General features: G+C 47.2%; 1 protein-coding gene across 1 annotated transcript; it reads right to left on the bottom strand.

Annotated features, from left to right (window-relative positions):
• Positions 1 to 1,552: 1,552 nt before the first annotated feature.
• LOC119398626 (cytochrome P450 3A6-like) lies at positions 1,553 to 22,100 on the bottom strand. Its single transcript, XM_049417374.1, has 6 exons — positions 22,006 to 22,100; positions 21,048 to 21,120; positions 15,108 to 15,247; positions 7,186 to 7,251; positions 6,552 to 6,585; positions 1,553 to 2,749 (listed from the first exon to the last, which is right to left on the bottom strand). The coding sequence occupies exons 1-6, from the start codon at positions 22,098 to 22,100 to the stop codon at positions 1,553 to 1,555; spliced, it is 1,605 nt and encodes a 534-aa protein (XP_049273331.1).
• Between the last annotated feature and the right edge of the window lie 3,134 nt (positions 22,101 to 25,234).

The following is a 25,234-nucleotide window of genomic DNA, read 5'->3' as shown; positions in this document are numbered from 1 at the left end:
AGCTGGGGGAGGGGGGGTAACGTAAGCGGTACACAACATATAGACAACTCCACACACAAATGAAACATAGACGGAAACATACAAATGGAACAACAATGGAAACACAAGTGAACACCCAGCGCTGCTTCATACACCCACATGGTTACCTTTTGTGGGAGATCGTGTAATTTTTTGGAGAACATAACCCCCCCCCCCAAAAAAAAAAAGGAAGCAACGCCTAAGAGCAGTTAACAAATGTATATTCCACGGCTTTTGATTTCAGTGCACTGAACAGTTCCGGCCCCACGGTGAAGAGGCACCCTTCTGTTATAACCATCTTTAACAGACACTCTGCTAGTGGGAAAATCTTGACTCTCAATGTACGCAACTTGCAGTATACCATGAAGAATACATAGGATGGTTACCAGCTTAGAAGCTACACATTACAGGCTGCTGCTTATAAGAACATGAAGTAATCACGCATGGGCACACACAGTCGACAGAAGCGCCATGGAATACCACGAGCTTTTGTTTTTGCTCTGTAGTCTTAAGTATTCCATTTTGCCTCTGCGAATGCGAAAGTGAAGGAAAGAACTATATTTTTGAGGGAGAGTGTCAGTATGCTTCGATAACATTCACGCAGACGCGACGTTGCCTTTCTTACTGGTGGGAATCATTGCGCGTGCAGTCGGACGAACAATGGAGAAAAGGATGTGGACAGAAGGAGTGCGAACTATGGAAGGTTTGCGCTCTTTCCGTCCACATAGCTTTTCGTGCGTTCGTCCGACTGAACGCGCAACGATTCCCACCATAGACATGTACCAACTCGCCCAGCAAGAAGCTCTTCTACACTTCCCTTTCTCAGTACTGCAGCGGCATGAGCCAAAAAGTGGAATTTCGGAAGCATTCGGAAATTATAATCAAACGACCGACCACTTAACAAGGGACAGAGTAACGGATGCGCGCTGTCATTAATTATATTCAAATGACGTAACTCTGTTGAGTAATAGTTGTAGCTGTCTACGCACCACATGATACATACAGTACCACTTGTTGCAGTCTTACATAAGGGACCTGACGATAGCAGTGGGCTAACATTGCAATGCGCCCAGCATGAGTTTCTCTTATTCGGAGGTATATTTTTTACTCCGCCAAGAAAGAGGCATGTGGCGCAACTGAATTCGAGAAAACCTGCATTGCAAAAATGAGAAACCATGTACGGTAATATAATTTTTATTTTCTGTGATGTGTATTTTGTGTGCGTTACATTGTTCGATACTGGCAAAATATCAACGTGCGGAGAGGTCGCAGTGGTTCAAGAGCTGTGAAACTCAGGTGCTGTCGCAAAAGTGCGACATACTAATAAATTAGGCACAATAAGCGCACGAGAGCGTGTAAGGGATGAAGGCAGACTCATTTCACGGATTATCAGTGAATCAGTCAGCGAGGGGTAATTAATGCTCAACGCTCGAGAAAAAGGTAAAATAGCCACCCTCGAAATAACTCCTCCTAATTCGGTGAATAACAGAGCAGACTGCCCACAATAATAAAAGCGGTACAAACGCTGTACATGTTACTGCCTTTGAATCTGCTTTATATTGCTTCTCGTAACCGTAAGTTTTATGGCCACTTTGGGATTCAGAACAACGTTATGCACCCATATAGGTAACGGGTCCGGCAAGTCCTCAGCGAGGGAAATGTCGAAATTTCGCACTAGTCTGTATAGCGCCGTCTTCAACGTGACCATCGCTAGCCTATGTGCTACACACGTCCTGGGGCCGAGTCCAAATGGATAGTAAGAAGATGCCACGTTGTCGCGGTGTTCAGGCGCGAAGCGTTCCGGTACGAATCGGTCTGGTTCAGGCCACATCTCCTCGTTCCTGTGGATGTGCCACGGTGGCGCAAGAACGCTTGTTCCTGCTGGTATGAATTGGCACAGGATGGTCGTGTCTTCCGTGCATTCGCGCATTACGTTGATCGGAATTGGCGGGTACAAGCGCAGACCCTCTCGAACAACCATGTCGAGGCGTTGGAGCTGCATAACGTCGTCTTCATCTAGCTCGTTTTCCCCTGTTTCTGCATTCGAGGACGCCTGTGGCACATCTGCTCGCTGGCCATATATATCATGCAACGCTTCGTGCACCGAGCTAACTGCTTCGCTCACCACATCATTTGTGGCATGTGGAGGTGACAAGTCGGGAACGTTGTGGCTGGGCTGCCATCCCTCACGTTCAAGGTCTTGCTTCGCATCGAAATTGGTGGCGGTACGTTCAGTTTCCGCAAAAGCTTGACGATCTGAGTTTTCCTTATGACGGAGGGCACTCACAATTTCAGCTCGTATTTTTAGCTGTTCTTCCGGGTGCTTGGCGAGAAGATACAGCAGGAAAGCGAGGGAGGCAGATGTTGTGTCGTAGCCAGCTAGAATAAGTATCGCTAAGTTACATACCAAGATATGGTCATCAATAAAACGCACGTTAGCGCTAGCTGTGGGCAAAACATTTCCGACCCCTTCTTGAGCATCGATAACATGCTGGAGCACGTCCTCTTTTCGCCCTTCCTCGCCACTCCTTCGTTTGTTTAGAGTAATCAACGCGTCATCCATTACTTTCTGCAACGCTTTGGAGAACGATGTGAATGGATAAAGGCGCTGAAGAATGCTGTAGAGACCGGGATAAGCAAACGCACTCTCGAACAAGGCGCTGTCCGCTTCTCGAAATATAACTTCGAATGATTTCAGTGCTCCATCATTGCTGTTCGTTTGGCAGCCTACCTGTAACGAAAAAAAAACCGTATTCTATTTACTTTACACAATTAAAGCTTTAGGCTAACAGAATGATGCTATGAGCTGCAATAATATAGAAACTTGAGCGAGATTTTACATCTTCAGCATGCGTAAAGTGCAGCCGCGCGCAGGAAACGATGAACGATAGATAATAATAATAATAATAATAATAATATCTGGGGTTTAACGTCCCAAAACCACGATATGATTATGAGAGACGCCGTAGTGGAGGGCTCCGGAAATTGCGACCACCTGGGGTTCTTTAACGTGCACCTAAATCTAAGTACACGGGCCTCAGACATTTTCGCCTCCATCGAAAATGCAGCCGCCGCGGCCGGGATTCGATCCCGCGACCTTCGGGATGAACGATAGAGAAGGATCAAACAGGACAAGCGTTGACTGTCAACTAAAATTTTATTGGAAGGGAAACAATATAAATATCTACAATCATCACAACCATGTTACCAAAAAGCGCCTAAAAATAAAAAGAATCTGCGAAAAAATAAAACTGCAAATACAGAAACGAGCGGGAGAATTCGCACTTTCGATACAATAATTTTTTAGAAGTGTTATATAATCAATGTCACTCAAGGTGAACGACGACCTCCTGACACACGACTCTCATTTCCTCCTGAAGTGAAAAGCTTCGAAAATTTCTATGGCGACCTGCTGTCTGTGATGTGTTAGAATGATTGTGTCATTATAATGGGGGGAGCAGCCGCCTTCATGACAATGGTCAGCGAGGGTAGATGGTCGGTCTTCAGTGAGTGAAGGTTTGTGCTCTTTTAATCTGATGTTTAAGATCAAGAAGGGAGCCGACGGATGGATGCACGTTATAGATTTCAAAACAGGAGAAAGTGCCTCAGATCAGGCTGGCCGACGTTTCGATAGGGGACCTATCTTTGTCAAAGGCGCCTTGTCATCCCTGGCGTGTTAGTTTTATGGGGTTAGTGATGACGTCGTGTCCAGCGGCGGCGCGTCTGTTGCTGTTGGTAATTTCTGCCTGGAAAGAGAGAAACTCGAAAGCAGAGGAGTAAAGCCTTTACTCCTCTCTCTTTCCAGGCAGAAATTACCAACAGCAACAGACGCGCCGCCGCTGGACACGACGTCATCACTAACCCCATAAAACTAACACGCCAGGGATGACAAGGCGCCTTTGACAAAGATAGGTCCCCTATCGAAACGTCGGCCAGCCTGATCTGAGGCACTTTCTCCTGTTTTGAAATCTATAATCTGATGTTTAGACACTTTCCGCTCTGCCCAATGTAAGTTTTGCACAAGACAGTGGTATTTGATACGCAATTCTGATGTCATAATCTACAAATTTAGGCACATGTTTCACCCCGCATCCAGCAGCCTGTGCGCCAGTGCCTAGGTGTTTACTTATTTTTGCGCATAGACCAGATAGATTTCTGGTTGAGGAGAACACGACATCTGCACTATATCGCGTGGCAACATTCTTGATGCCATGCGCTAACTTATGAGCGCTCCCTTTAGTGGGAGATGGTGTAATTTTTTTGCTCAACGCCATTTCTCTATTGGCACAAAGACGGCTCGGTGGTCAGTGTAGTAATACGCTGCCGTGTCTATGGCCCTAACGCCCGGCACAGCACCGGCGTTTCTGCCATACAGACGGCAGCATCTCTATGGCAGCCTCTCGTGCCCGATCAACACCACCTAGACAAGGGAAGGCCTGCGCACGCCCCCCGTGACGTCACAGACCTCGCCCAACGGAGAGGGACGCTAACGCTGATGATGATGATATTATATGGTATTTTATGGCCGAAGGGCAAGTTGTGGCCAAAGAGTGCCAGGTCATAAGGGATGTGTTCAGTGATGATGTTAGGTAGCTGTATAAGGGCCTAAAATTGTTCGCAGTGGCGGTGCGTAAAACATATAAATGCTGAAATCATGACAGTGGCGTGAATTGTGTATGATGAGGATGAGTGAGTAGTGCTTGCGATACTGAAATAGAGCATGGAGGTAGCACGAAAACCTCACGTGCGCCCTTGAGAGCAAGGGCCTGAGGTTGGTGCTTTCTCTGAAAGAAACAACCGCAACGTCGACCTCTCTTGAGGGGCCGTGCTACGGATCACTTGTGTATATGATGTGAAAACTACGAAGTTTTTTTAAGTATCTTAAAAGATAATCATATTTAAAAAACGGATGAATTGCCTAGCGGCATTACTGCGTGTAGTGGGATTTGCTGTCGGACTGGTACTAGAAAATATTTCCTCCTAAGTGCTTCAAGTTCCTGGCATTCCAACAAGACGTGAAGGACTGGGAGTGGCTGGCCACATTTATCACAGCTGGGTGGCTCACTACCGGATAAAAGGTACGCGTGTGTGCTGTGTGTGCGTCCTATTCAAAGTCTGCATAATCTTACTTCGGTGTGGCGTGTCTGCTGTGGGCATCCATCTACCGACGTATGGCTTAAGTGTAATTTGTTATGTATTTCTAGATCCCATGACCTTTGCCAGAAGGTCCTGAGCTTTTTTCCTTAAAAAGGATTTCAGGTCCTTTACTGCACACCCATAGGCGTATTACACAATATTAATATAATGTTGTCACGTGCTACAAAAGGACTTGAACTAGTAAATACTGCACCGGCAGAGAGACGCACACAAGACAGGGAAGATGGCTGCCAACACAACAACAACAACAACTCAGAGCGAGAGCGCGCACTGTCCCAGAACGTCTTCTTCCATTCTTGTGGATTGTTGGCTCGCGCTCGCCGTACCTGTCATGTTGGGCAGGTGGCATTACCCCCCCTCTTAAAAAAAAACAAAAAAAACCACGACGTCGAGGATGACAGCGGCTTCCTTGGGGCCCTTACTACAACGGATCTGATTACACGACAGCGCGAGGACGCCGAAATCCGCGCAATCATCGAAAACCTCGAAGGGCACAACTCTCCCATACCTCGACGTCTTTCTCGAAGTCTGTCGTCGTTCTGCCTGCGAGGTGGTGTTCTGTATAAGAAAAACACGAACGGCAACGAGAAGACCTACCTTCTAGTCGTACCCACTGACATGCGTGACGACATACTTCTCGCCTGCCACGACGAGCCCACATCTGGTCACTTGGGTTCCTCTCGAACTCTCGCCAGAGTTCGACAAGCGTACTACTGGCCCAAGCTTTCCACATCTGTTAACCGGTACGTAAAAAGCTGCCGCGAATGTCAACGCCGCAAATCTCCGCCACTCAAGCCCGCGGGGCTTCTGCAGCCGATCACACCACCTAGGGCGCCGTTCGACCAAATAGGAATGGATTTGCTGGGCCCCTTTCCGTTGTCATCTGCTGGGAACAAGTGGATCGTAGTTGCCACAGATTATTTAACGAAATACACCGAGACAAGGGCACTACAGCGCGCTACGGCTTCCGATGTTGCCCAGTTTTTTATAGACCAGATCGTTCTTCGACATGGCGCCCCGTCATGCGTAATTACAGACAGAGGACCAGCTTTCACGGCCCAGCTCATTGACGACGTATTCAAGCTTAGTTACACGAGCCATCGCAAGACCACAGCATATCATCCGCAAACCAACGGCTTGACAGAGCGATTGAACAAAACCATCGCCGATATGTTATCCATGTACGTTGATGTCCGGCATAAGACGTGGGACCAGGTCCTACCGTACGTCACATTCGCGTACAACACTGCCATCCAGGAAACTACACGATTCACGCCTTTCCGCCTTGTCTATGGACGTGAGGTTCAGACTATGTTGGATGCTATGCTTCCACACGATTGCGACGCTTTGCTGACAGCTGACGCTGTCCAACTTACCCAGTACGCTGAAGAAGCTCGCCAGTTAGCGCGCCTGCACATTAAACAACAACAACTCATAGCGAGAGCGCGCACTGTCCCAGAACGTCTTCTTCCATTCTTGTGGATTGTTGGCTCGCGCTCGCCGTACCTGTCATGTTGGGCAGGTGGCAATATATTATAGATTAATAATATTATTAATAATATATTAATATAATATATCACACAATATTGTATAACAAAGAAAAAGGAGCCCTTAAGATTTCCACTTCCTTCCTTCATCCATAGGTGTATTAGTAGCATTTATGTGGACCGAAGTGGCTAGCTGGTCAGCCAAGAGATTGCCTTTGATGTCTCTATGTCCAGGCACCCAGTACAACACCATATGTTGGCTAGATGCATACCTTTTGACTGAATTTACGCAGGAGCTCATCAACATCGCTTAGATTATGCAGAAGACCTATGACGTTCCATTGCGATTCCTGCGTATCCATCTTGAATGGAAGGTTAGTTCTGTGTGTTTACAGAGACTACAAGTTACGGAGCTCTTTCTAGGCCCAGTAATAGGAACTTTTTCTTTCTTAGAGCAATTGACAGAGTGGCGCCGCTCCTATGGCGCGTTCCGCACCGCCTCAATCGAACTAATGTCCATTACCTCTTGGGAGGCGTTGGATGTTCGCCGAAGAGGCCTCGCCTCAGGGGGCAGAGCCTTTGGGCCCACCTGCGCAGAGGCTGGTGGGTCCTTTTTGAGAGATGACGGGGGACGCTATCGCCCGTGACGCAGTTTGCGCGCTCATGCAGTGGCAGCAGTGGACGCACTCGGCTAGTCGACGCTGCACACGCGATGGAGGCGCGATGAGCCCGCCCGCAGTCACGGGCTCATAGCGTTAGAGTGTTCCAGCGTTCTGGTGCGCCAGCTGTGTGACATCACTGCTCCTTGCGCATGCGCAGCACGGCCCTTGTACGCGCACGCAAAACCGCTCCGGCTTGGTCAGTGTAGCTAACGCTACAAAAGAGCCGCAATCGGGAACACCAAAAAGCATTGCAGTAATACCTTACGCTCATAAGTTGTGTATGCGTTTTTATGCTCTTTTTTCCCCCTCTCCCTGTCTCTCTACACCGCCTTTCTTGCCCCTATTTCCTCCCACCCCAGTGCTGGGTAGCAAACCAGATGCTAATATCTGGTTAACCTCCCGGCCTTCCTGTTATCATCTCTCTCTCTCTCTAGCGCATGGCATCACGAATGTTGCCAAGCGATTTGGTGTAGATGCCGTGCTCTCCTCGCCCAGAAAGCTATCTGGTCTATTCACAAAAATAAGTAACGCCTACGCACTGGCGCATGGACTGCAGGATGCGGGGTGAAACATGTGTCCAATTTTTTTTAATGTGACGTGGCAATTGTGTATGAAATACCTCTGTCTTGTGGCAAAACTTACATTGGGCAGAGCGGAAGGTGTATCAACATCAGATTAAAGAGCACAAACGTTCACTCACTGAAGACCGACCGTCTACCCTCGCTGACCATTATCACGAGTGCAGCTGCTCCCCCCATTTTGTCGACACAATGATTCTAACACATCACAGACAGCAAGTCGCCAGAGAAATTGTCGAAGCTTTCTATATCAGAAGCAAAGGAGAATCGTGTGTCAGCAGGCCGTCGATGACCTTGATTGATCACCAAATTGATTGTATCGAAAGTGCGAGTTGTCCAGTTCGATTCTGTATTCTCATTTTTATTTTTTCGGTGTTTTTGTTTGCCGACACAGTTGTGATAATTGTAGATATTTATATTTTTTTGCTTTTTTATAAAATTTCAGTTGAGAGTCAAGGCCAGACCTCTTTGCTTCTGCTCTTTCGTCCGTCGTTTCCCGTGCGCCCTGCGCTTTGCACGTGATGACTATGAGCTGCCAATGTGCGAAATTTCACTGTTCGGTGCAAACGGATCCCACTTTGTTTTTCAGGAACAGGCGAGCACAATTTAAAAAACGTCAGTCTTTCACATTTTTCACGAACTAAGTTTTCATTAAGCACTGTTTTCGCCTCACTGCGCAAAGAACGCTGTGAAAATGCGGTGTAACTAGACACAATGAATATTTCTGTAATATATAGTTGATAATATTAATTTAACTACACTGGTGTGTAGATCTACCACGGTCTAAATTGGACCTGTCGTATTAATCACATAATAAAGTCTGCTAATCTTACCCTAGGGTATATACAATAATCACGGATCGAAAGAGGACAATTTAGGGCTAAGTAACGGGCATACTTTCGCCTCCACCTTCTTCAGCTTGGGTCATATAGGCGTTATTTCGACTCCAACTCGTAGGTCAGAGCCAATATTATCTTTTGAGACCAGATTTGTGGCGACATGACGGGGTTATCTCGAGCAATTTCGAATACCCCTAGTTATACCAAAAAAATGATGTCTCATTTGAATCCGTGAGTGCTGCATGCCGTACGTCTTCGCTCACTCCTCCTTCTATTAAAAATGTTGCTTTCGAAATCTTTGTGCGGCCAAAACCAGACTATGCGAGTGTGAATTTTGATACTTACCACAATAACCTAACTAACGCCCTCGAGTCTGTCCAGAACTGTGCGGCACACTTTAGACTGGCTAACTATTCATACAACTTAAGCATATCAGCAATAAAGGCACACATTAACTTACGCAATCTAGCTACACGCCGCAAAATCGTACGTCTTAACCTTTTTCATAACTTCTCCTGTTCTTTGCCTTTGAATCACCCATATATCAGAAGAGCCCACCGCATTTCCCACAACCGTCACTACAACGCAGTATATCCGCCACAAGCCCACACGGCCACTTTTCACGAATTGTGTTTCCTGCGCACAGCCTGAGACTGGAATGACCTGCCCACCGATGTCGCCACCATCGCTGACACTCAAGCATTCAAGCGGCTCATCGAAACCATCCCATCATAACTTACATTACACTGTTAACCTTTCTATAACCCACTGCCTCATGTAATGTCTCAACCAGAGACTGTTGAGGTAACAAAACGAATGAATGAATGAATGAATGAAAGAAAGAATGAATGAATGAATGAATGAATGAATGAATGAATGAATATCCAAAGTAAAAAGTCTGTACAGGTGCGCGTTACCGCACTAAAAATAATTTTATGTGAACATGATCTCACTAACATATCTTTGCTGAAAGTTAGCTCGTATGAAACACGTGTACACGAAATATTATTTAAGAGATATCGATATGGTGAATTTTTGATAGTTTTCCAGGAGAAAAGTACTTTAACATATTGATGTTTACCGAATCTTACACGGCTAATACTTGAGGAGTTCGAAGGAACTGACTGGGGTGTCATCGGCCTTAGTGAGCATAGTAAATCTGGGCAACCTACACAGTGATGATTAATGGGCACGTCATATGTTGCACAGGGCTCCCTGAGGAGGGAGAGCGTGGCGTGGAATTTCCAATCCGCAAAGATATTGCGGGCAACGTTGAAAAATACTAGATGATCTAAAAGGCTAGCAGGCGCCATAGCATACAATGTATGCTCTGGCGTCCAGCCATATTGAGGAGAAAGTAGGCGAATTGAAGACATAGAACCGACCAAGTGCACCTTTGTCGCTGGCAAATTCAATCTGAAAAAACGAAGAACGAAGAAAACAGAACAGGATATCGGCAATTACGGGATCGACTTTACGAATGAGACAGGAAAAATACAAGTGGAATTCGCAGAAAGAAAGCGCCTTAATATAATGAACACGTTGCTTAACAAACATAGGCACAGGGAGTGGGCATGAAGTGGCCGCAAAGAAGCAAAAAGTAGCGACATATATTGCATAATGTGCAGGAATACAAATAATATACAAAGGATAGAAAGCGAGGTTAAAAGCAGTGATCACCTGTTGGTGAGCGCGAAGACCCCAGACACCCTTCAAGGAGCCACAACAAAATTATTCACTAAAAGCAGCCCAGCTTAGGGGTAATCAAATTTCAAAGAGGGTAATTTAGTATTACAATAGCGAACAAATACTGGCAATCATCTAAGAACATTGAGAGAATATGAACGAAGCCGTCAGCAGCACTATTTATGAAGCAGCAGTGTGAATTCGAGGAAAATAACGAAGGCGAGAATTAAGCAAGTGCTGAAAAAAATGACACCATCTCCCGCTAAAGGGGACCATGAGGCGATGGGCAGCCGGAGCACTTGCACGATCGCGTTCCGTTGGCGTTCGCTGGGCATGCTACCGACCTCGCGTCATGGAACGCGAAGAGATACACTACGCGCGTCGTGTCTTCCCTCTAGCCAGGCCGTTAACTCTCACAGGGCGTGCGGGGAACGTCGACAGGCACGCGAGAGAGAGGCAGTGTGGGAGAAGATAGAGAGGGGAAGGGGACGCGCATGCGCTGGCCCTACGCGGTGCTGCGCAGAAGAGAATTTCGGCATGCCGAGCCCGCATTTCAGAGGAGCCAACCGAGGCAAGCGCTGGACTGAAAGCGCGCAGCGCTCTGCCATTTGAAGGAGAGGAGACTAGAGGAGGAGAGCTGCGTATGGGCCGTGAGAGCAGAAGCGAGAACGCAGGACAAGCGCAAGCAGGTGCTGGTAGAGAAGTGGAGAGAGTAACGGGCAGCTGTTGGAGAGAGGGAAGGAAGAGAGTCGCGCATGCGTAGTGTGAGTGCGGACCAAAACGCTGCGTGGGGATGACCACGCCGCCTTACATACCCCCGAGCAAGAGATACTTCGCATCTAAAACTAAACAGTAGTAAGCTCTGCAACACGAAAGTGTCACGTCAGAGACATAGGGCGCGTACAAGGCATGTGTCACGAAAATACGACCGGGTAGGACTGCATAACAACAGCGTGAACAAATAGGCGAGATATATGTTTATTAAGCTTGCGGTACTGTGCACAATGTGCCTTAAAACTTAAAAATTACCACGTAGTAAGAGAAAGAACAACGATTTACTAATACACAGAACGGAGACGTAGAAAACTTTAAAAACTTCGGACCCGTCGGCATAATTTCAGCGCTCTACAAAGTAATGATGAAACTAAATTCTAGGAGGATAAGAGACGCACTTAACCTCGGTCAAGCTAGAATGAAAGCTGGTAGCACGTAATGGAACAGTAGTATGCATAACTTTCATTTCATCAATCAACTAAGATGTAATAGAACTAAAGCTGTAAGAAATACATCTTTATACCGCGTTCACAGATGCCGAAAGACATTCTACATGACAGAACTACAAGGAGCATTCGAGGCGTTGCGTCGGCAAGCAATTGCTTAGTGGATTCGTCAAGAGTTCGACGAAAGCGTGTATGGGCCCAAGACAGTTGCTCAATACACTTCAGAGGCTTCGGCAATCTAGAAGGCGCTTGAGACGCGGACGAACAAGAAAAGAAAGATGCAGTTCATCGATTACAAATGTTGCGGAAGCTCAAGCTTTAGGCATCTAGTCATCTAGTAGCTATAGGCATCTAAAAAAACGGCAGGAGGTGGAAGATGGAAGCTTGCGATGAAAAAATCCGTAAACAGAGGGTGGGTGCTCGCAGCCGACGTTTCGACAAGTGGACTTGTCTTCTTCAAGGCTGGAACTGATTTCCTTAGCTATCGTGTGTATATGCTTCGTGCCCTCTACAGAGTGGGGCTGGGGGAGGTGATGGAGAGGCCGCTGTGACGAACTGCGTGAGTCACATGGAAGGCGGAAAAAAAAGAAAGAAAGAACGAAAAGTGGAGGGGGGGGGGAGGGGAGGGCGAACGTTTCGCTGAATGATTGTCAGTGGAAGCACGTGGCATTTTAACAATAGTAGGTTCGAAATTCCTAGAAGCAAGGCTTAACTCTCGTTGCTTTCAATTGTGCATGTGCCATACCGAATCGATTCAAGAGCCCCCTTAGAAACGTGAATACCTGCTGGCTGGAGTGTATTGAACATGTGAATAAGGTATGACTCTGTATATTTTCTGTCCCTTGGGGAGCGGCAGTTTGAGTTAGTCAAACTTTTCTTTTTTTCATAAAATTTTCTACTCACAAAACTAACCTCAGCGTTCGAAACCTGCATCTAAGGTGTATCGTTGTTGTTGTTGGCGCATCTCGACAGTCCGAGCGTAACGGGAAGAATCATGATAAGTTTATTGCACCACGCCTTAATACATGCGTGGGTCAGGAGAGCGAAACACAAAGACCACGTGACTGATCGACACGTGTAGCGATATCATTCGATACATTGCATAAGAAACAAGAATGGTAACCAGCTGGTGTTTTCTTTTCTGGACTCACCCGATTGCCAATCTCGCCGACAGACTAACGTGCTTGCGGTTATTTTTATACCATGCATAATTTGTTTTACTAGGGAGAGTTTTGCCGAATGAAGATATCAGTCTTCACCTGTTTAACTCCTGCGTTTTTTGCGTTCACGAATACCGGATAATACATGGTGGAGGAGCAGTCAAGAAACACACCTGCCGTCCAAGTACACTCCTTGTGAGCGTTTCCAATACCATGCAACGAGCGGCTTCATGGGCGTCGATGACGTCACCAAAACGACTAGCGTCGTCAAATTTCTGGACAAGGCGCATCACAGTGCCGTCGATAATGCGACAGAGCGTCTTCACTTTTCCAGCGGTGAAGCAGGCGTTGAACACTGAGCGGACTCTTCTCCACTTCTCTCCTGCAGCATGGGAAAGGGAATTTTTACAGTGCACATGAGGTAGTCGTTGCTCACAGCCGCGTTTCGACTTCATGCGCGAAACAATACTGCGGCGAAAAAACACTTGGTGCATTATCTGATGCTGCAGTGAATGCTGAAAATGGCGGCACATAACCGCGATTTAAGAAGTCCTGAAACACCCTTGGTGCTTGGTGAAACAATACATACTGCGGGAAGCAGACGCTGCTGTGAACAGCTGAGCAAAATCTTGCAGTGGTGCTCGGCAAGGAAAATTCACAAGCGGAGTGCGAAGTTGGTACTTTCTCAAGCAGCCTGCCTTCCCATAGAGTCCCGTACATTCCCTTCAGGGGGCACCCATACGGAGTTCTTGGCTTGTGTCAGCTATTGGTAGATAGCTGACTCAAAGCAGGAGCGGCGTTTCAATCAGATGCACTCATCGCCACGGGGTACCGCCACGTGCTGGACGCCGCTCTATACGGAGAGATCAAAGTTTAAGCTTGAGAGTATTTTTTTAATTAGCCTCTGAGAAGTACGTGAGGACCACCTGTACTGTAGTGTTATGTGGCGAGGGAGCACAAAGGAAGGGGAATTATTCGAGGGACACATTTCTCTGTTAGCCACAGCCAAATATGCCTTATGCGGCCAATGTGCAACACTCTTGTTGCCAGTGGGTGTCACGTAGCACGTGATCTTTGCACGATGTGGCAGCTAACCAGTTAGTGAATTCAATAGACAATTATCCCAAGTAAAGTGCGGGGCACATTCTTTTGGTTGTTTGCAACTTTAGTGTAGTGTAATGGCATAAATAGATATGAATTAATGTGGACGAAATAACGTTTCCGTCGGTGGGGCCCAATTTCACAACATTCGTATTTCGTAAATTTCAACTCATTTCATATCATAATTACTACACTACCAAAATATTGCACATATGTTCTAATTCGCACAATTTGACACCACGGTGAGATCATAATTATTGCTGTTAGCCCTAAAATTTAAAAAAATGCGTACTTCTGCGGTGCCCAACTCTTGGTACAGGACCGCATTACATACGCTGATTACTGCTCAAACGAGTATCAAAATATTGGTTCCAAGTTCTTCATCTTTACTCTAAATATCAACGAATCAGTAACATGTAGTGCATTGAAGTTTCATTTGTCATTTCCGAAAGCGACGTTCAAGGGACAAATACAGGGCCCCAAATAGTTTATTTTCGGCTTCTCGTGCTGAGGCATGGTTGCCCGTGCTCTTATCAACTCCAGCCGTCTGTGAGTTTCGTAGCACGTCGATGCGAATTGGCAGGTCGATGTTTGGCCATACCGGCAGCGTCCGGCGCGGCCACGGGCACGGCGCGTACGGTGTTTGGCCGAGACGAGATTTGCTACGAGCTTCATCTCAAAATACGTATTCCGGCGCAGTAAGCTTATTGGTAGTGATTTCATGCTGACATACACTTTCGCACATGGAAGGGCCACTTTTTGAAGGGCTCGCAGACGGAGTGACATGCTATGGAAGCTGCGTCCCGTTCATTTGCGTTTTCTCTGCTTTGTAGGAGCTGTCTTCGTCACTTTTTATTTGTGTTACCTGCTTCCGCAGCGCAGAATTGCCTATCGGTATTTACGGAGGGTAACCAGTCGGACATTTCCAATCTCTTGTTTCTCCCTTAACGCTGGCCTACTACAGGTTAACTTCTGGGTATAAGCAGAAAGATGCTTTAGAAAATTCAAATGGAGCCCATCACAATAAAAGCGTCGCCTATCACTGCCAGCATCACTTTTAAATGTACAAGCGCAATCCTGTCACAAGAATATAAAAAAAGACCACTAAGATGCCCGTATGATGTAAGACTTCAAAGTGACTGTACTGACCACGCAATAAAAGCAGTCCACTAATGATTGGCTCCACTTCAACAGCATACATTGGACGGTCCTGGAACGCCTTCGTAGTTTTTACGAAGCACTCTTTAACCAGCTCCACATCAGTGATGACCATGAAGGGCTTGTCACCCAAGTATATCCCAAAGACCTTGCCGTAGCACTGAATCCACTGTTCCATTACCTGAAATGAGTAATGCTGTCAGCGTCGCCTCACATCAGTGCAGCAACGCTCGCTGTATTCTCAGGAAGAGTACGCTATGTGTTATATGCAAAACGTCCCCTACAATGTTGGTGATATACTACATACATGCCAATGTACGACTAGCGCTGCCCTCTGTGTAAGGTGAACTTTTGCATAAATAAATTGTTTAGTGTACATAGATCAGGCTGCACTATCTACTCGTGAGAATAAGTCTTGTATCAGCAATTTACAGCTTTGTGAACTGCGAGCGTATTGCGATCTGCTGCCTATAAATATTACTTTGCATTTATTTATGTGCGTACAAGGTAGATGCAAGATACAAAGTTAACATCAACAGAAACCGACCGAAGAAAGGCACATACCGGAGCCCTTTTTTTCGGCACTGAAAGTTGACTTTATTAATGGCCATATATTTTGCATTATTTACGTATTTAGATTTTTATTTGCAGGGCCCATTTTGTGGAATAATATGAATGCGAATAAGGGAACATGGTCTCCAGATGTGATGTCTTGCAAGCCTTGTAACACACACGTTGAAAATATTGTGTTTGAATTAGCGAGTAGTTGGTTGCCTGTAGAAATCAACAAAACTAATTCCAGTTCGGCTAAAGAAAGCCATATCCCTGGCTAAACTTTTATTGACAACTTTAACCCAGACACAGAGACCCTTGAGTACCTCCTCTGTCCATGGCCAGCCCTGACCCAGGAATTCTCTAAGGTCATTACTGCTTACAGGCAGCAGTGCTTGTTTGCTGCAACGCATATGGACTTGATAATACCGATGCGCCGGGAACATCATGCGTTGCTCAGCGTGCTTGAGTTTGTCGGAACGACGCGAATCGCCAGCCACTCTTGAGCATCGGCCTCCGCCAGCGCGCGAAATGACCATATTCTGCCACCGCCTGAACGCGTCCTTGTTCTTTTTTTTACTATCTCCTTTTATTTAAAGGGGTCATGAACCACCCTCTGGGCTTGGTAGGAAAAGGCATCTTGCCGATAGCAGGCACTGCCTGTGAACATCTTAGCCAAATCTTGTAGTCGTGCGCGGCAAGGGAAGCTTAGAAGCGGCTGTGCGAAGTTGCCATTTTCTCAGGACGCCCTCTTTTCATACAGGCATGTCTTCACTCGTTCGCCGCCAGCGCCCGCTGTGTGACGTCAGACAGCGGGTAGCATGCTATTGGCCAACAGCCGGCATCAATCATGAGCGGCGTTTGGATCAATTGCGCTTTTCACCACGGAGTGCAGGCGCTACGCTCCATAGTGAGCTAAATTTCCCAGTGACCCACGCTCGCGCGCAGGATTCACAACGGGAGAGAGCGATCACGTTTTATTACGCACTCAAGGTTACGACGCGCTCTGACGTCACATATTAAAGACGATAGTCTTTTTTGGGAAACTTCAACGCAGAAATGTTGGTCTGTCTTTCTGTCTGTCTTTCTGTTTGTCGGCGCGTCACTCGGTTCAGCCACCCGGCCAAAGTTGAACCACTTGCCCAAGGGCCAGCCATCTTGAACGGCTGACTAGGTTCATACTTGTGTACATTGTTGATCAAAAAGCAAACATTACGCATATCTGAGGCGCAAAATCACTAGGTAAGTATTAGGTGGTGTGTTCCTTTAATAGAAAATACATAGATACGTAATTCTAGAGACCCTAGTTTCTTAAGCTGCGTTGAAAATGCGACTGCGCTGAAACTTGCCTTCCTCCGTGCCCTCTGCACGAGCTCATTGTTGTGTTTCGGTTTCGGTTCAGTATTGCACTGTACGAATGCCGTCGGGCGCCGCTCTGGCATTCCTGTTTTACCCAGGCAACGTGTAAATAAAGAGTGTGTGGAGAGTACTCATTGAGTGGGTACGTTTCTTCTGCTTCGGCGCTTCGCGCCAAACCGCGTGTTCGGGGTGGCTGGCGTCCCCGCCGATCGCGTTGGTCACCGCCGGTCATCGCCTGCTGCTGCACCGGGACTACAAGCCCGCAACACAGCACTCATCTTTCCCGACGTATTGCCAGATGGCGTCCATATCTCACGCAGCGCCACTTCTATCGTTTTAGACGACATTTGCAGCGAAGCACGCAGATACGCGGCCAATTTTTTTCCTACGTACCATCCACCTCTTCGTGGCTTCCAGCGCGCTCGTCGGTACGATAGAAGAGAAAAGGCGCTTGAAGCGTGCGACAAACCCCTGTAACTCAAGTCTCCACGAATTCGATAAATGTTTGCTTTAATCGATTTGTGAGGCACTAAGCTCCGAAGTTGAGGTCATTCGACGATTACTTGGCAAAGCTGCTTCATGACTCTTTTAAGCTCGTTTTTTTCTCTTCCCCTGCGAAGCTGCGCAGTTCTTTTTTATGGTCTGCTTAAATGAGCGACATTTTTTTCTTTAATCACTACTCTTGCTACTACTACTTTAATCTATCGTACATCGACAGCCACAGACCCAGCGAACTGGAGTGGATGTAAAATAAGGTGCTAAAGGTTTTGATATCTTTAAGGGACACGCGATCCTGCCGCCAACTCTTCTTCTGTTCAATAAGCCTGATATGGTGAAAGCGTCTAAATGATACGATTTCAAACTGAATTTTTGTATATACAAACGCAATCTTCCAAAAGACTGGCTATAGCGTACTTAAGGGGCTGATATCTAGCGACGCGTTTGTGCACGAATCAAGGTAGGTCTAGTCGTAAATATCCCATACAAACATTCTACAACCGCATAATAAGTGGCTTGCACGGTCGCGAAAGGCACCAGCAGGCCTTTCCTCGTGCAAACGCGGTCAAATGGCGAGAGGAGTGCAACGGTGTCGGAGAGACTGGCGCAGTAGACTGACACCGCCTGTTGAGGAGTTTGCAGGCACGTTGGTGCCATCTTTGACGAGTAGATTGCGCGCAGCCGATGAATTGTCTGCGGGCGTCAAATCAGAGAATGATGACAGCTCTGTTTCCGCTGGTGCGTAATGAATACGGCGTCGTGGCGTGAGAGAAAATATCCTAGGATGGGATTTTCTGCATGCTCTCCCATCCTAGGATGGGACAACATGCAGGAATTATGATGAATTCGATGGTGTACAGAGCATCCTGAATCATGATTCGGGCTATGCACACCGTTGTAGGGTGAATACTTTGGGCGCTGGCTGTACGGAGGGAGAGCCCGGGAATTGGCGTCGGCACGTTTCGCAGTAATTGTCTAAGTTTTGCGTCCAAAACGAATACGGCGGCTCCAGTGTTGATAAGGGCAGATGCGTGAACACCATCCACAAACGCGTCTATCACGTTCGATGGGCTTCGCTGAGGGCTTTCGCTGTTCGGTAGCGTGGCAGCCCTTGCCTCGTCGACTGCGACACTAGCTTTCCTGGTCGCGTGGGACCTGACGTGGCCGCATCGGTGATAGTGAGCCGCGTCGTTGTGACGGTGAACGGCGGGTAGATGGAAGCTAGGCGAGACGACGGTGACATAGGCGGCGGTGAATCGTAGTACGGGCGGCTTGACTGAATGGGGATGGCTGAGGCGACTCGGGGCGGCTGCGCGCGATTGCAACAGCGGGCGACGTGACCGGCGCAACCGCACGCAGAGCAGATGGGGCGGCTGTCGGAAGTGCGCCATCGGTTCGCCGGGATAGGTCCCGTCCATGGCGCAGGACGCGGTGGAGGGGTGGCTGCTGATATGACTGCACGATGGGCTGCAGTTGTGGCCTAGGGATGACGTCGGCGTACGCAGCCAGCACACTCACTTCAAAGGCCTGACGTCTGGCGACGGCTTCGGCGTAAGTAAGTGGGCAGCCATACGAATCGCTTGGGGTGACCTGGCTACAACTTGCGCGTAATTGAGCGGCGCAGGCACCGGAGGGGGTTGGTAGTATTGCGGTTTGTCCTCCGCGATTTCCTGCTGAATAGCTGGGCGTAAGGAATGCAGCAGTTTGGTAGACGGCTGTTCAACATGCTGCGTCTGAGGGAAGGCCACTAAAGAGAACTGGCGGGCAATTTCCTCGTGCACGAATGACTTGTTCTCGGTGAGCAAGGTGGAGTAATCATAAATAGCCGACAAACCAGCGAGATCGGCGTCGCGTGATTGAGGTCGACGGGACACGAACCACTGCCGGCGCAGCTCCTCGTAGCTTTGGCAGAGCGTGATCACCTTTTTCACAGTACGAGCGTTCTTGGCGAGTAGCACGGGGAAGGCATCGTCGTCGATGCCTCTCATAACGTTGCGAATCTTGTCAGACTCAGACATGGTTACGTCGGCTTTCTTGCACAAGCCCACGAAGTCTTCTATGTAGCTCGTAAAAGACTCACCGGTCTACTGAGCTTGTTCACGTAAACGCTGTTCGGCTTGCAGTTTACGAACGGCAGGGCGGCCAAACACGTCGATGATTGCGGTCTTGAAATCAGACACGTGGGTAAATCGGTTGCGTGGTTGTTGTACCAAAGGCTTGCCACACGCGCGAGGTAAAACATCAGGTTGCTCAGTTTGTGTGCCTCATCCCATTTATTAGGTGCCCTTACGCGCTCGTAAATCGCGAGCCATTACTCCACGTGCCGGTGAAGACAGGAGGGTCGCGGATGGGGGACACCGGGGCATGCCTGTCAGTGCAGGGGGAGCTGTTTGCCTGCGCTCGTCCTGAGGCACCGTAGACGGAACGGTAGGGGATCGAAGCGCCAGGGGTATCGAACGGGAACCGAAGCTAGTTTGACGGCGCAGCACTGTCCAGCAAATTGTAAAGGCGTTTATTGACGGCACTAGGTGACGGTGCATAACGGCGACAGCCAAGACGGAGCGCAGACTCTCAGCACGAGGGACGTGCTCTCAGAGAAGAGGACGACCCACTAGAAGGTGCTCGAGAGGACGACGAATTACAGAGTTCCAAGGCTTCGCTGCACAACGAATAATTTAAAAGACTGGGACAGCACGCTGAAGTCCAATGTAAGAGGGTACGTGATGAAACAATTGAAATTTCTTTTCATTGACCGCGAAAGGCTTTTTTCTTCTTTTTCCATCCATCTGTTTAATATTCCTGGTGATACCTTCTCGTAAGGCATTGTAACAATGCTTTATATGTATTTTTTCGACTTTATGAATTCCTTTCCGCGTACAATTTCGCTATCTGCCTGCAATAAGGAGATTCATTTATTGTCTTTTCTATTATGTGAAATCCGCTGTCTGTTTCTCTCAGAAGGCCCCTTGGAAGTCGGTACTATCAATCTGCCTCGGACAGCTTTTTGCCTGGGCCACGCCCAACTTTTGTGTTTAAAATGAAGTAGATTTTGGTTCTGATGTCTACAGCTAAGCAGGCGTCATGTTTAATGTCTGAACGCCTCGTAAGTAGCAATTACCGGTAAACCTATTTAAACCTACTGCAAATTAAAGATAGTGCACTTCAATCCACTTGACAAACTCACATGTACAAAATTACGCACTTAGCAGTGGGGAATACAGTTCACCAGTAAATATATAGGACAATAAAGTCGTCAGAAACGTGTTTTCAGATTTATAGATAACTTTCCATGTTACTTTTCCTTAATTGTCCACTTGTGAGCCAGGAATAACGATGGGGCTTCGAGAAATTAGGTCTGACGTTACACAGCTACCTAGTTAACCAGTTCTGGTGGTTGGGCATTAAAGCCCTGGAAATGATTATGTCAACCACTTCACATGTCCATCTTGGTAGCACTCACTCAAATAAGTGACAGCTTTGCACGCACTAGGATGTCAATTAAGCCCACTAACATTGCCTATGCGCAATAGCTCTTGAGCACTTTACATCCAAACAAGAAGAAAGAGGCTGACCCGTATACGATCCTTCTTGAGCTGCTTCCAGTTTCCCCAGAGTAGATCTGGTTTAGGCCCAGGTACAGCGAGTCTTGCAAATAGGCCATGCCGGTGACGACGCCGTATCAACCAAATAAGGGCAGCAGTCACTGCTAGAACAAACGCTGCTTGTAGAAGCATAGGATGCGTTTTTCCTTACAGAGCCTGAAATAGAATAACCTTTTGATTAAGTCTCAACCCCAAGGTGTGCAATACAGCTCATGATTTTAAAGTGCGTGACACAGAAGCAGTAGCAGTAGCAACAGTGAATCTCCCTTAACTTACCCCCCCCCCTCCTCTTGCAGGTTTTCCGGCCTTAAATTCCTCCGGCTGATATTTTTCGCTGTTTGCAACAACAGATAGCTCTAGTGGCCACATTCAACAACTGCGAAGCAGCTGTTGGTTATCGGCGAGAAATTAATTTTCGAACAGAAATACCGATGTGCATCAGTAGGAGCTTTACTCATTCAACTGCTTCGCCTTCGCTTCCGCCGCTCCCTGCACACCACGCTCTTTGAAAATGAGCGACGGTCGCAATGAGCGCTTAACGGTAACATTACGACGATTTTCGAGGGCTAACCGTAAGGTACGATGGCAATACGATTACGTAAAATAGGAGCCCCACAGGGAGAAATCAACGCTGATAAAGTAGCAGGAGTCATTTCGAATAGGTAACCACCTATTCAGTATAACTAGAATTCCGTATGGTGTAACCTGTTTAAGCTTCTGATTCCGATGCGAGCACCGCAATAACATACGTATATTTAAAAAGCTTTCTAGCTACAACGAACGGCATTCTAGTTACACAGCAGGACGCGGTTTTCTATTAAAACTCTCTCTTACGCAGAAGTCTAGATGAACACTAAAGGAAACAGTTGTTTCGCATGTTTGGTATATATACCTTCGGTAAAACCTCGTAGTTACCGCAGCAACTCACGGTGTAGCAAGAATGTTAACGGTGTCTGACGCACCCTGCTGATTAAATGCATAAGTGAACTGCGTCCTGCTGTGAGAGAACGGCAGAGCTGGCATGGTGAGATTCAGGGCCTTTCACTGAGCCAACGTGGTGAAAATATGCCTGAATGTTTTAAGTAAGGTACGTCGAACTCACGTGCTGAAGAATAAAGACTCAAAATTGGGTAAACTTCATTTGAGCTTGATTTTATATATTATCATTAAACCTACTATATGAACTTACTGAACAATTATTCCTCAGAAACATATATACCTCATGTAAACTTAGTTTTGCTTCTAGCGTCTGGTAAAAGTACCGTGGCCTCTATATTCTCTACAGAAAGGCATTTGTATGCGCCATTTACCGCAGATTGTTGCTAGTTAGTGTATTCAGGTGCTGCTCCAGGCTATATGCTAGGCTAAATTTATGTGCATGGGCTTTACAGAGCAATGAATCGTTAGCCGTATCGGCATCGGCAAAAAGGGGAAGGGCACTTGTCTATTCAGAGCCTTGCCGAGCTTGTGTGATCGCATTCTGCATATACGCTTCAGTAAGTCACCACCATGATTTAATTGAAGGGTTTTTAAGCTATCTTTGCATCGTGCCGTTTGTAGCCTTCGTTTGGAAATGTTTAGACTAGAAGCGCTAGTATAAAACTTGCACACTAGATAAGCATAGGCGTCAACATACTTTGTGCGTTTGCTCATGATTTTATTTGGTGTCTATGGTTTACAGCTATCTTTGCATCGTGCCGTTTGTAGCCTTCGTTTGGAAATGTTTAGACTAGAAGCGCTAGTATAAAACTTGCACACTAGATAAGCATAGGCGTCAACATACTTTGTGCGTTTGCTCATGATTTTATTTGGTGTCTATGTGTTACGATCCTGCTGTCAGTATAGCGTGTGGCGAAACTACTACTTTGCGAACAAATGAAACTTACCTTTGAAGAGGCTGACTACTACGCCGCTCTGCTTTTTATCCTCTCTTTCACCGTCCACATTCAATAATATTATCTCTTCAAGTATACGCAATCTAAACTTTCATTGAAAGTAATGCGTTACTGCGCGCAGGCGGTGTTCAGTCGACGTTCAGAAAAATGTGCGCGATGTTCTTCTAGCTGTACGTTGGTTGGGACATCCTCTAGAGCCAGTCCGGCAGGAAGTGCATATTCTCCCGGAAATGACGCGGTGTTCTAATGCGAATGGTGGGATAGTTTACAGCGAAGCAAGTTTCATAGCTGAGCATCAACCTCCCATACTTGTTTATTTTTGCATGCGTACCTCGCATGCTGTTGTTAGAGTCTGACAAGGTTTTGCGCTGCTATCTCTAATGAAAAGTTATAATTGTGGGCTATTCGTTGTAATGTTACATAAATAGTACTACAGCTTTCATACGTGCACCTTTGTGTCCGCCATACACTCCTTTATAATTACTCAGCATAGTAGAAGTAATTCAGGCTGATAAACTGCGAAACTAGCGGGCACCTGCAGCTCATACAAAAAGAATGCAACGTGTCCATTTCAAAGCACGTGCTTCACAATTCCTTCCACTGATTTAAACCTGCCTTGTCACTTTGAAAACGTCGAGCGCAACACACGAGGTCAGCCAGTCCACGAAAGCTAAATAATTTGCCGCTTTGGACAAGCAGATGACTTTGAAAAGGACAGTCACAGTAAACGTAGTACAGTCTTATATTGTCTCTATTTCAATGTCCTGTACAAGGTTGTTCGTTTCTGAAACCAGCTAGTATGAACGAAGTCACCCAACAAGAAGTTCTATTAAATGAACAAAAGCGAGTATCATGCAGAGAAAATAAGCTCACAAAGTATATATAACGAGAATGCAGCTAGACGTTTGTGTGTAGCCGCGCACCTGCTGCTCCGTTTCTCTATCGCTTAATGTGAAAAAAATGTCATATTGCAGCGCGCCCTTATTTCTTTATTTTTCTGTGGTCGGGTTTCATCCACGAAAACTGTTAGCAACGCTCGGCTCAGGCCACGCAGCAAATGTTTGGAGAGCCTCGCCATTGTTTCAGATTGTTGTGTTCGCGATCAGCCAAGTTTATTCGGCACCTTGCGCTAAGACCAGCGATAACATTGCGATGTTGGATCATTTATGTGTAAAGACTCGTTGGCACTGCGGAATCCGCTGTCCACAGCTAGCGGTAATTCTCGCTCCGCCGAAATTCCGCATCTTTTCACAATGCTTACCAGCCACGATGGCCGAAACGCGATCTTCATCTTCCGTGTAAAGTGCAAACCAAAAAGAAGGCGCCGGATATCTCGCATGTTCCCGCGGCTCCCACGCTCTCCGCTCGCGTTGCGTTCGCATGTCGTTATGGCGAATCACGTAAACAAGAACAAAGTGGTCGAACTGCTGGGACCAGCTGGCGAATTTCACTTTATGGCGATGTCTGAGGAGCAGAAAGAGGCATTCGCCGGAGAAGAAACGACGCAAGCAGTGGTCGTTGGTTCGTCTCGATTTGCAAAACGCGAGAAGTTAGGTCGCGCCTAGATAATGCTATCCATTTTGCGAGGTCGCCACATCGTCTACTTTGAAGGGTTGGTCGAGATATATTGCTAGTCGTGACAACAGTCATTCTGCTTCACTTGGTGCTTGGCGAAAAGAAATGAGTGATTACGGAGGACTTCGCTGCCGCTACGGGCTTCGACGACTGCTGTATGACAAGCGCGCCGTCATATTTCTACCTTTCGACTCACGCTCCTAATAATTCGCGGTGAGGGAATCCGGCGGAAGCTGCTACAATAATCGGTCCGGGACAGATCGGTGCGGAAAGGGCTGCTCCGACACATCTCGCTGCCGCCGAAGCGGATTGCACGCCGCTTTTGCGGCCATATGTCCGAGTTTGACCGCGGCAGAAAAGACGGCGCATTCCGCCGACTGTCAGATTACCGATGGCCGACGACTTTGATCCTCGCTATCAGTGTACAGTGGGTGTTGCTTATACTTGGAGTTACTTAGTTTCCTGGGCACAGATTCGCCAAGTAAATAGTTTCGTCGCTACCAGTGTGACTGCCGCCTTCCTAACACGTTATATCTAGTAGAGGTACTGGTTTGTTCATGTGCTGGACGCCCCTGAAAAGCCACGAACCAAGCCCAAGTCATGAACAGGATGTCAAGGTCATCGCGGATTTCCTAGATAGTCGTTGCAGCGAAGGGCTATTGCCAGCATATGAACTCCTGCTAGGTA

The sequence above is a fragment of the Rhipicephalus sanguineus genome, chromosome 7 (genome assembly GCF_013339695.2).
Source record: "Rhipicephalus sanguineus isolate Rsan-2018 chromosome 7, BIME_Rsan_1.4, whole genome shotgun sequence".
NCBI lineage: Eukaryota > Metazoa > Arthropoda > Arachnida > Ixodida > Ixodidae > Rhipicephalus > Rhipicephalus sanguineus.
Note: the sequence above shows the minus strand (reverse complement) of the source record. Positions and strands in the feature narration are given on the sequence as shown.

Bases quoted from the DNA above. Each gene is read 5' to 3' on its own strand.
- LOC119398626 (XM_049417374.1), bottom strand. From the start codon at position 22,100: ATGCCAGCTCTGCCGTTCTCTCACAGCAGGACGCAGTTCACTTATGCA. The intron at 21,121-22,005 runs GTGAGTTGCTGC...CCTATTTGCAAG, and splicing joins GTTAACATTCTTGCTACACC to ACTCGCTGTACCTGGGCCTA. The intron at 15,248-21,047 runs GTCAGCCTCTTT...TACTCATTTCAG, and splicing joins TCAAGAAGGATCGTATACGG to GTAATGGAACAGTGGATTCA.